Genomic DNA, 11,254 nt, shown 5'->3' on the forward strand with positions numbered 1-11,254 from the left:
GGGCTGTTTAGTGAATTGGCAAGTGAGCCCATCATAGACCAAATAAGGGAAGCCTTCAAAAAAGAAATTAAAGTGCCAAAAGTAAAGAATCTGGTGCAAGAGAACCTCCCTATCAAGCTTGCCTAACTTGAGGAAGCATCAGTACTTGCTAATGCTTTCCACTACAAATACATAATAATCATATTTTTGATTCAATTATGATTTGATGGTGTTGGAATGTAAAGACCAAAACCACAAGTTCTGACAAAAACATGGCGAGAGCGGGGAAAAAAAATCACATAATAAGAGCGTTCTATAGAAACCCTCTAAGTAGTATAAGCTTACAAATGTCTTTATATCAATTTTAAAGTTGATGATTGTATTGATTACTGCATGTTAACTATAATTGTAAACACCGTTCCTATTTAATGTTTTCTTAATATCGATTGTAAGTATAAGAAACATTACGTCAAAAGATTAATGCTTACTTTTTATAGGGATCAATATGCTCGCAACATTCTTCATAGCTTACTTGTAAGGGGACCCCTAGTGATTGCTCAATCCACACACAACCCAACAAAACACTCTCACTTGCATAAAAACATCGCACATCAATCCTAAGATTCTTTAGGATCAGCTTGGGCAAGGAGTAGGGCCCTTTTTAGAATTAGTGGGGATAGCGAAATGATCGTAAATGAAAAAGGCACAACTCCACACAATTTAGAGTATGACTCGTAAAAACTCAGGGCCATAAGTTTTAATGCAGGGAGGATAAATATGAACTCGATGATTCCCCTTATCATGTTGGGAGATTATATTCCAGTTATAATCTTAGCTTATCAAGAGATTATTCGCACGAGCTCTTTTAAGTGGTTAAGAGCAATGTTTTAGCACGTCAGCTTATCACTAATTTAAAATTTTGCCTTGAAAGTAATATATATTGTTTTTTCGCATTCCATTATTTTCACATTTAGCTTACGAAAATTCTGACTATAAACATCTTACTCGCATGAAAATGCTTTCTCATAAAACCGTAGCTATTCAGTCACTTTACCGTAAGTGTACGATTAATTATGAGAGGCACTAGGGGCACACCATCTACCATAATTCCAACCACATCACCTCTCTTGCTATAGTGCACTGGGCCCACATGAGATTTTAATTTCTAAAATTTCATGTGTGCCCATTGTACTGTAATAAGAGAGGTGGTGTGGTTGAGAGTGTAGTAGAGGGTGTGACCCTATCATTATTTATTAATTATACCACAAAAGTTCGTCTTTATGGAGCAACAAAAGCATCTTTATTCACCGGGCCAAATGATGAAATCGCCGACATGAGAAATTAAAAGGAAAAAAAAAAAACAAATAAGTCGCGAGAATTTGGGCGGTCGGGTTCCTGGAAGCGAGACCACATGCCAAACCACTGACCCAGACTTCAGCGGGTCCCGCAAATAAGATGCTGGTGCCGTGAGCTTTTCCACGTGTCGTAAATAAAAGCCGGAGTCACGATAAGAAGTTACCGATAGAAGTCTCGTTATCTACGATTTTAACCGCGAGCAACTAACCACGGTCGGCGACGATCGAGATTGGGCAAACAAAAGAACGGCTGAGAGTGACTAATTTACCCTCGTAGTTTGCGAAGAAAATGGATGTAACAAGAAAGAGGACAGGGTTCTAACGTAATCTTGTATTTCTGACCAGTTTCTTTTCCCGATAAATTTCTTTTGCAGGTCTGGCAAATTCAGAGGAGGGGCAGAACGAAGTAAACTCCCGCGCATGAGAAGGGGAAAAGAGAAAGAAAGAAATGAAAAAAAAAAACAAGAAAAATAATATCAAAGCGTTATAATTAAATATTAACATCTAAAATGTCAAAGCGTGTAAAAATATAAATATTAACTAGGCAGTTTGATCGAATATTACTATGCAAGTTGAGCTCCTAAAAAGTTTCAAAGAGCTCATGATTCAAGGGACCCCAAATGCTCTCAAGCTAAATTCATCATGCAAATCAACAAAACCATATGCTTTAGAGTTTGGACCACAAAATATAGAAGTATGGCAGCGTGCAAGACTCACATGCTACTCTTGTATTTGTGGCAAGTATAGACGGGAAATGATTTTTTTTAAATATATATATAATTTATTTATTGGAATTTGAAAGAATATATACACCATATTTCTTAACAGAAGTTTGAGGGATGACTTCTGGGGATAAACTGACAAATTTGAAGTTTGAAAAATCTTGTAAATATGATAGATTTAAGTGGAATATAGGTCAAATAGACCGTATAATTAAACTATCAATAACAATGATTCTAATTGGTTTTATTTATTTATTTGCATATCATCACGGTTCATTGAACTTTCCTATCACATCATTCATGCAACGCGAAAAATAAAATTTTTTAATAATGTTTTAGGTTATTCCATGCTCGATTTTTTTTTTTTAATTTATGTGACCAGTGAATACGAGTCCAAGCATGAAACAAAGTCATCGTGTGTCAGTTTCTTAAATCAATGCAAAGTCAATGGCTAACACATCTTTCACCCATAATTGATCTCGTTGTTTTAAAACTTGCAACTCAAAATAGATTATTTGGCTGAATAAAACTTGTGTCAATTTAAATGGATAGCAAAAAGTTGTCTACCAAACTTTTTAGCCACTCATATTGCCTAGAGATCCTTGCATGATATGAAAATATTTTTTATATTAATAAATGAGTAGCTAGAAAGTTTGGTGGACATCAACTTAAGTTGATAGGAATCTTACTCTTATTTGGTATTTGGCTCTTTAGAGTTGTTATACGCAATGTAACATTATATCCAGTACAAATACGTGTATTTTTATGGTGGTAGATTTGTCTTCATTGCTTCTTTCCTACTACTCCGTAGATACGTAGGGGGAGCTGTCTATTTGAAGAACTGCTTTGAAAAGCGTGCTGTTGCCGCAGAGAGGGCACTGTCTTTGCGTGGATGGTGCTCTTGAATTCCATTTCTGGGTCTTTTTCCTACTGATTTAGATTCTCTCTGCTGCTCTCTTCTCCTGTTCCCCTTTTAACTACAAACGGGAAGGAAAGGAAAAAAAAAAAAACAAAAAAACAGAGCAGCCTTTTCCGTTTCCTTTTTCCTTCTCTCCCTTTTTTCTTCCTCTCCAAGGTTTCATTTTGAGGACTTGGGTTTGTTTGCAGTCCTCTTCCCCATGTGGGTTCTTGAGTCTTTGAGGTGTCATAAGCTCTCTTGAGAGAAAGAGGGTTGAAAGCGGGGGGAAAAAGAGACGACTTTTGCTCTGTTTCTGCTCTTGTGAGGGTGAGAATTTTGAATTTATTTATTTTAATTATATTCAGGAGTTGTATCTAACTTACGGGTGTGATTTCGATATGTTTTTGGTTATCTGTTTTGTTTTTTTTTTGACATTTTTTCTTTCTTCTAGGTCCTCCTATCAGGCTCTGTTTTTCCAGTCTGAGTAAAAAAATGGGAGAAGAGTTTAGAAAGAAAAGTGAAGTTTGTCCAAAGCTACTTACTCTGATGGCGTCAAAGGAGAGAAATTGGATTGATGCTCAAGAGGAGAAGAAGCTGGAGCTGAAGCTGGGCCCACCAGGAGTTGATGAAGAAGATCCTTCAGTCCTCTCACTGGGTTATTTTCCTAAAGCCTCTAAACCCACTAAAAGAGGATTTTTGGACACAGTTGCAGCCAATACTGAATGTACACTTTCAATCCAGGCAAAATTTTCTGTAATGGGTTTTGTTTTGTAGAGTCTAATGATCTTCTTCTTTGCCATTTTCTTCATTTTTCTTCAGGTTGCCCATCATCACTACATGCTGTTGCCTCTGTTAATGCAGCTAGGCCCAATAGCAAGAGCTCTCAAGCAAGGTGAGATCCCCCCCCCTCCCCTCTTTTGCGCTCTCTCTCTCTCTCTCTCTCGAATATTTCTATTTAAATTGTATACATTTGTTTTTAGATAAATTACAAAAAGTCCCCTCAGGTTTTAAAAGTGATATTTATCCCTTCATTTCAAGTTCTATTCAATAATCATCAATTTTCAATATATTAATCATATATGTGTTTATACGAGAGTGCATATAATTGTCATATCGTGTGATATTAGAGTTTGGGGGGTAAATTGCACATAAATCGCCTCATCTATACATTAGGTTGCAGTAAACCTCCCTCAACTTATTTATTAGCACTAAGCACCCCCTGAAATGCCATTTTGAGAAAGATAAATTGCAAGTCACACCATCTTCCTGGTGATTTTTTTTTGAAGAAATTTTCTAAATAAACTCATTCATATTTTTTTTTCTAAAAACAAATAAAGGGTGTTAAGTGCTAGTAAAAGAGTTTTTTTTTGGGGGGGTTGGGGGTGTTACTGCAACTGAAGGTATTGCTGAGGGGTTATGCGTAATTTGCCCTAGATGTTAATGCTTCAGTGTGATTTTATGTAATTTACCCTTTATTTTTCCAGTGATGCTGGGTTTCTCTCATATTTGTTTTCTGCAACTTGTTGTCTTCTGTGGTGATATTCTTCCCTATTTCCAGCCCATACTTTATATCTCTTAAGTGGTATAGGTTTTTGTTTTGTACAGTTAGCTAGTTGTGGCCTAGGGATGGAATTTGTACTACTAGCAACAACTCCATGGTGTACTTTTTTTTTTTCAATGAATATAAGAGTAGGGCCTTCTCTCTGCGAGTTATTCTCTATCACATGCCTCTTGTCACCTATACTGGAAAAGCCATAATGAGTGTAGCAGTTGTTGGCTCTTTTAATTTATTTGATTCTTTGAATTATCTGCATTTAAATGATACTGAGATCCTTACCCAGTTACCCTTCTCATTGTCTTTTTTATGCATGCTGGATAGTTCCCTGTTGCTTATTGCTATGGCAAATTCGGAACCCTTGTACTGACTTGAGGACTGATTTCTTATTTTGGGCCATTTGAATTGTTTAGCCCTTTGACCATTATTAATCTGGTTGGTTTTTCCCATATCAAAGTTCTAATTCTTTTTTAATTCTGAATAAGATTTTCCTTTCTGTTTGATATACACATGTCAAATCACAGTCTCATTTCAAAGAACACAATTCTAGCTAAAAAAAATTGCAAGGAACATAAGGAATATAATTCAATTTATAATTTTAGTTCCTGTCAAATGATCATCAATTTAATATGGTAACATAAACATATTTATATGAGAGTAAATCACTATAGAAATTGAAACAGAGGGGATCAAACTATCACGTTCAAAATCTCTGGGGTTTTGTGTCAGTCATGAAAACCGCAAGGGATTTTTTTTTTTTGTAATTTATCCAGAAACATATGCAGGGAAATTCAAATTTTTCTTCAAAGTGCAAGTAATAGTATTAGTCATATAGTGTTTACTACTGCTGTTCTTCTTCTTCCCTAGAGGGTGCAGGACTACTTCAGTTCCAGTAGTCGGATGGCCACCTATCCGATCTTTTCGGAAGAATCTTGCCGGTAGCTCTTCGAAACTGACACCAGATGAATCCAAGGATGAAGGCTCTGAGACTGGAAGAAAGCCCGAAACTTGCAAGAAAGGCGTCTTCGTGAAAATTAACATGGATGGGATACCTATTGGAAGAAAAGTGGACCTTGAAGCCTACGATAGTTATGATAAGCTCTCTCCTGCTGTTGAAGAGCTCTTTCGAGGACTTCTTGCAGTTGCAGGTACTTCTCAAAAAGATTGATTGATAAGGAGTATAGACAAGTAGTAAATATTATGGTTTAGGTTCCGCTTCCTAAAATGTTCATACCATTATTCAAAGTTTCCTTTACTAATACTAGATATTTTTACTGGTTTTCTCAGCTCAAAAGGATCTAGCTACTGCCGAGCAGAAAAAAGCATTTACAGGATTATTGGATGGAACTGGTGAATACACTTTAGTTTATGAAGACAATGAAGGAGACAGAATGCTTGTTGGGGATGTACCATGGGAGTATGCTTTCTTCCCTCTCCTAATCTATTATTATTTTTTCTAACAGAACGTAATCTTGCCATTTTTAATTTGTTACAAATCTGACTCATGAAAGCAATCTATAGCTCATATTTGCAACTTTAAGTCGATTGTGTTATTAATTTAGCAAAGACTAGCACAAACTTACTTGCCTTTTAGTTTTTTCAAGAAAGGTGCAACCCCTCTTGACACCCCCTCCTTAAAGTTCCTTGAATTTGATTAGTCGAATTTTACGTCATATCGTATTTTTGGACAAGGAAGCAGACCACAGTGGTGACATTAATGGATGTAAAGTTCGGTAGTAATTCCATTTTTTTATTAGTTGATATGCTGATAATCCCCTTGCTTGAGCAAGTGGAAACTTGAGCGAGCGGTAATCTCATATCTTGAATAAGCTTTGATGTTTTCACTTTGCTTGATTGCTCAACTAACAAGTAATTAAATATCATGGAAACACTAATTAGATCATTGACAGATCTATAACGTTGATGTGATGGATATAATATAGTGTACTTAAAGAGAAGCAATGAAATTGGGCATAAGAAACAAATCTTTGGGTAGAATTCCTAGTAATTGCTTAGTTTCCACTTCATATGAAGAAAAATGTATATGATTAGCAATAGATAGTCCATAAATAGAATTATCGGTATATTATTGTTAGGTGAGTTCCAACTCACAAGCAAAAGAAAGAATTTTTTTTGTCAAAATTTCATACCATTTCCATTTTCTCTTGCAATTGTAGAATGTTTGTTTCAACTGCCAAGAGACTGAGAGTGCTGAAGAGCTCTGAGCTTTCAACACTAGTTGTAAGTTGACTGCATTCTTTAATTCATTTGAATTGTTAACTTATAAGTCTATTATAATATCTACCTACAGAAATTAACCAGTTCATCGTAGTTACCAGTCAATCACAGTCTGAACAGATTTTTTTTTCCCGTTCTTTCTTTGATCTCCAGTTGGGAGCAGTCAGCAGCAAAAGAGCAGCTACTGAGTGCTGAACTAAGTCAAGAAGAAGAACTTTTTCATTTAGGTTATGGTTTTGGCTTTATTTCTACTGAAATTATATTAGCAGCATAGTTAAAACTATATGCAAATGTATACGGAATTCGTGATCTTGTGGTTTTATTGGTGTTGTGTTGGATTCAACTGAAAAGTATTTTCTAACTGTTCTATCATCATGTTTACCGTTAAATTTGGTTTCTAATGTTACAAAAAGTCCGTAAGCAGGCGAATTAGATCTTTTTTGAGAAGCACAAAGATCTCAGCTCTCTCCCTGTTCTTTCCTTCTCAGTTTACTTCTTCTGAAGCAAAGGCTAACATCTTTTCGAACATCTACACCTTTTAGAGCACAAGAATGCATGTTTGGTCAATAATGTGGTTGCTTTAGGAAAGCAAGCTAAAAGATTTCAGGTGATTTAAAAGTGAGTTTTCAACTAGGAAAAAAAAGAAAAAGGCTTATTGTACTCATTAATCTGAGCCTAGCTTGGAGCTAATCTCGCTTCGATGCGTCCGCACGAGAACAACGAGAATGTCCTTTGTTTTTGAGACAAAGCGAAAATCTCTATCAACTGTTGAGCCAGGCCTAACTTCAGAGACAACCGACCACAAAGGAGTTTCGGTAGGGTAAGTAATTAAGAATATTAAATTATTTAGTGCAAGGGGTCGGATTTTAGAACTTGATCATGAGCACGCCAAATTTTGCTTCAAAAAGATGAATGTCACGGTCATTGTGGTCAAATCCAAGCGTGATAAAGAAAAGAAATCACATCACTGTTGAAATATAAAATGCTAGCAGCTAAGGTCGTTATATCTGCTAAGTCAGTGAGATTCATTGTATGATTATAGCTAAGTTAGTGAGATTCATTGTACCTGTGAATAGTTCATTCTCATGATGGCAGAAGATATCATTAGTGGCTTGCACCTTTTTGGCACTACAAGCAGGGACCTTGACTGCTTTTTTTACCTGCAACAAGCTCCACATGAAACACAACGTAACATCATCTGTCTACGTAGCACGTAAAAAATCTTGGCTAACGAAGCAATATATATCCTTGTCATAGGAGGGGATTTCCTCCTATGACGCCTCTAAAATCACATGATTGAGTAATATTGTGGATGATCCGCTCCGTTAAACTTGATCTACATATTCTAAAACCCTAACATACCAAGTTTGGGGTGAACCCGTCGCCGTTTGACCCTTCATCCACTCGTATCAATTTTAACGGTTTTGAATGAATAGAACTTTTCACATGGTTCAATGGAGGGTCAAACGACGACGAATTCACCCCAAACTTGGTGTGTTGGGGTTTTAGAATATGTAGATCAAGTTCAACGGAGCGCATGTACTCATGCAAGTGTAGTCCTCATCAATAGACCGAATATTACCGCTCATGATATTCGTAACTACATCGCGACATGCAGAATGAACCTTAAATATGTATGATATTTTGAAATATCATAATAAATGTGATTTTAATAAGATTTTTATAGTATATTTTAATATAATTATTATTTTTTCTTAAATATTTACGATATATTTAAATATCATAATAAATATGATATTTATAATATTAAATTTTATTCCGGTACTAATTTATTTCATGTAGATGATATTAAAATTGCATATTATCTTATAAACAAGATAACGTTATCTACATATAAAAATGAGAACATTATCTACATAAAATAGGCATTTTTTTAAAAAATGTCTATTTATTTTTGATCCAGATATTCAACTTTTTTAACATATGCAATTATTGTTAAAAAATGTGAGAAAATGTTAAATATAATTTGTAAATATAAGGGTAAGGGTATTTCCAGGTTATTCTGGCTGACGCCGATTCATAATAAAGAAAATACGTGCGTGTGTTAATATGAACCTTCTATCCATTTTTTCCCCTTTCACAGCGCACAACCCTGAGGAATGGAGTTGTACGTTTATGCCAAACTAGTCGTGAACACCGTGCAATCATTTTTTTCTCTTTATAATAATCCCAATTTTTAAATGCTACAGTATTTTTATATTTTTTTATTGCTACAGCTCCTATCTCTGCTGCAGTTTTAAAAATGATACAGTATTCCAGTGTGCTACAGTAACAGTTTTAAATAGTCTGCTGATTTCTGAGCAATGTCATCTACTGAGGAAAAAAAATTGTGAACAATTGTAATTGCAGAATGTATAAAACTAACACTACAGGCACACCCTTTCACCACACCTTAGGGCACACATCTCTCACAGCTACAGACCTACAGTGCACGGGGCCCATTTTAGAGTTTTTTAAAAATCTAAAGTGGGCCACGTGCATTGTAGCTGTGAGAGGGGTGTGCCCCAAGGTGTGCCACTCAATGTATAAATATCGGGGGAGACACTGGAAACAGAATCACATGAGAAGGTACCAGATAAAAGGAGACTAAATAATTTGTAAGACAATAAAAATTCAAGCTCATTTCGCCACCATTTGGATCCATTCGTACATTCCTACTTATGACATCAAAATGGCTCTCTAGACTTTCAAATTTAATAACGGACCTTTTGGAGTATCATTTTTTAATTTACTTGTTGATACATTTAACGACTCTTTTTTTTTACTCGGCCTTTCAAAATAGTGCACTAGGGAATATAAAGGAAACATAATAATAATAACACTCAACAGTCTCATGATCTGCAGCAGCTAGCCTCCTCTTGCCCACCTCGTCTTCTTTCCATCTGATTGCATCTCGTTCGATCTTCAGTCACATGAGGCAGGCTCGGTCGCATCAGGATCAACAAACTGACCACCCCGGGCAGCAACAGAATACGCATTGTTGGATTCAGGCGCATTGGGACTTCCACCATCACTCGCAGCAAATTCAATCATAACAATGGTCGATAATGCTCGATGACTTGCAAGATAAATTGATTGACAGCTGAGACGACGGATCAAGAAAAAGAACGCGAATAGACATGGTCAGGCTCTCAAGGAGTTAATTACTCAAGTTGATAAATAAAAGTTACGTATTTTTGAGGAAGAAACATAGAGATATACCTTTTTCGTATGATCCTCGGTTTACCGATCCAGATATAGCATGCAGCAGCAGCCCTACCAGCTCAATAGAACCTCCATAGTTTCAGGCTGGACCACATTTCCCAAGATGACTCGACAGAGTTGCACACGATATCCTGATCATGTACCCCTCGCCAAGTAGAAGGTTCTAGAGAGTTCTAGAGAAACGTAAAGTCAAGATAAATTCAGATGATCCAACAGTAGTAATTTCATGTGCAGAAAGAAGAACATCATAATACTGGGCGTAGTCCCGAGGGAGCCAAGAATACTCGAGCATCACCTAGAGATTCTGCTATTATCATATCACATTTACTGTATCTCATACAAATCCAACTATTTATTTGATATATGAACGGATAAAATATTATGAATATCAAATTCTTTAAAATCATTCACTGATCATGGTAGTCAAAGATGCCAAATCCTATAAACATTAAAAGGAGCATGACTACATATAATAAATAGCCCATGATAGTATATCTATACATCACCCATGGCCTGCAAACACTCTTGGAAATCATACAAAGAGTCGTATAGCGTAAAAAGGGTGAAAAAAGAAAGAATCTCTGAATGCTTACTCACCGAATGCAGCGCAACATCAGGGAGTCTCAGCCCGTTCGAATCCATACGTCTGAATGCCTTCGAAGCCTGCAGCTTCAGCCCCATACCATCCACACCCAAGGCGGGATGTACGGCTAGTCTTCACGCATCTCATCTCTGTAGAAATGGAAAATTTCTTCAGGTTGCATTGAAACACTTTTGCGACTTCAAATTGGAACGCCATTTTCTGTTTTTTTTTCCCATGGGATATGAGGGAACGGAAGGGCTCAGTTTCTAAGAGAGGTTAGAATTTGGCCATTCTCAGAGGCAAAGAAGCTTGTTATATAAAGATTTGCAAATGGAAATGGTTAGCATAAATCAGAAGTTTCAATGTATCAGGAGAACTGGGCTGACCGGTTAGCATAAATTCATGCATTTGTCTGATGTATTTGAAACATTACTAAATCTGAAATTATTTCGTGAATTGTGGAATAGGCATAACGAACCAAAAACGGATTGTATGAATCTAGCTGGTCCACGATATTTGGTTGATTAGGGGGTTCCTTGCTCAAGTTCCTTCCTAAAATTCAACCAACAAGGGGATTGCTTAGATTTACTTTCCTAATAAAGGTGATCAAGGTAGAAATTGATGCATGAACATTGGTTACAATATGAACGGTTCTCAATAAATCCTTGAAATTACAGCATCAAATGGTTTAGCAAACTG

The 11,254-nt window shown here is 36.2% G+C and overlaps 1 protein-coding gene and 1 long non-coding RNA gene across 3 annotated transcripts; one reads left to right on the plus strand and one right to left on the minus strand.

The window, feature by feature from the left end:
* On the plus strand, window positions 2,921-7,119 carry LOC109847029 (auxin-responsive protein IAA6-like). Of its 2 annotated transcripts, none has more exons than XM_020416276.1 (7): window positions 2,921-3,281; window positions 3,406-3,678; window positions 3,774-3,846; window positions 5,377-5,657; window positions 5,797-5,926; window positions 6,687-6,750; window positions 6,901-7,119. In XM_020416276.1, exons 2-7 carry the CDS (start codon window positions 3,447-3,449, stop codon window positions 6,940-6,942), a joined length of 822 nt encoding a protein of 273 aa, XP_020271865.1. In that variant the 5' UTR covers window positions 2,921-3,281; window positions 3,406-3,446; the 3' UTR covers window positions 6,943-7,119. The 2 variants fall into 2 exon arrangements, with proteins under 2 accessions (XP_020271865.1, XP_020271869.1); XM_020416280.1 differs by having other exon boundaries at window positions 3,434-3,678.
* On the minus strand, window positions 9,360-10,898 carry LOC109830068. The gene is made up of 3 exons (XR_002244199.1): window positions 10,570-10,898; window positions 9,970-10,145; window positions 9,360-9,850 (listed from the first exon to the last, which is right to left on the minus strand). It is a non-coding gene; the product is annotated as an uncharacterized LOC109830068 (long non-coding RNA).

The sequence above is a fragment of the Asparagus officinalis genome, chromosome 1 (assembly GCF_001876935.1).
Source record: "Asparagus officinalis chromosome 1, Aspof.V1, whole genome shotgun sequence".
In the NCBI taxonomy this organism is placed as follows: Eukaryota; Viridiplantae; Streptophyta; class Magnoliopsida; order Asparagales; family Asparagaceae; genus Asparagus; species Asparagus officinalis.

Bases quoted from the DNA above. Each gene is read 5' to 3' on its own strand.
- LOC109847029 (XM_020416276.1), top strand. From the start codon at position 3,447: ATGGGAGAAGAGTTTAGAAAGAAAAGTGAAGTTTGTCCAAAGCTACTT. The intron at 3,847-5,376 runs GTGAGATCCCCC...CTTCTTCCCTAG, and splicing joins AGCAAGAGCTCTCAAGCAAG to AGGGTGCAGGACTACTTCAG. The intron at 5,658-5,796 runs GTACTTCTCAAA...TGGTTTTCTCAG, and splicing joins AGGACTTCTTGCAGTTGCAG to CTCAAAAGGATCTAGCTACT.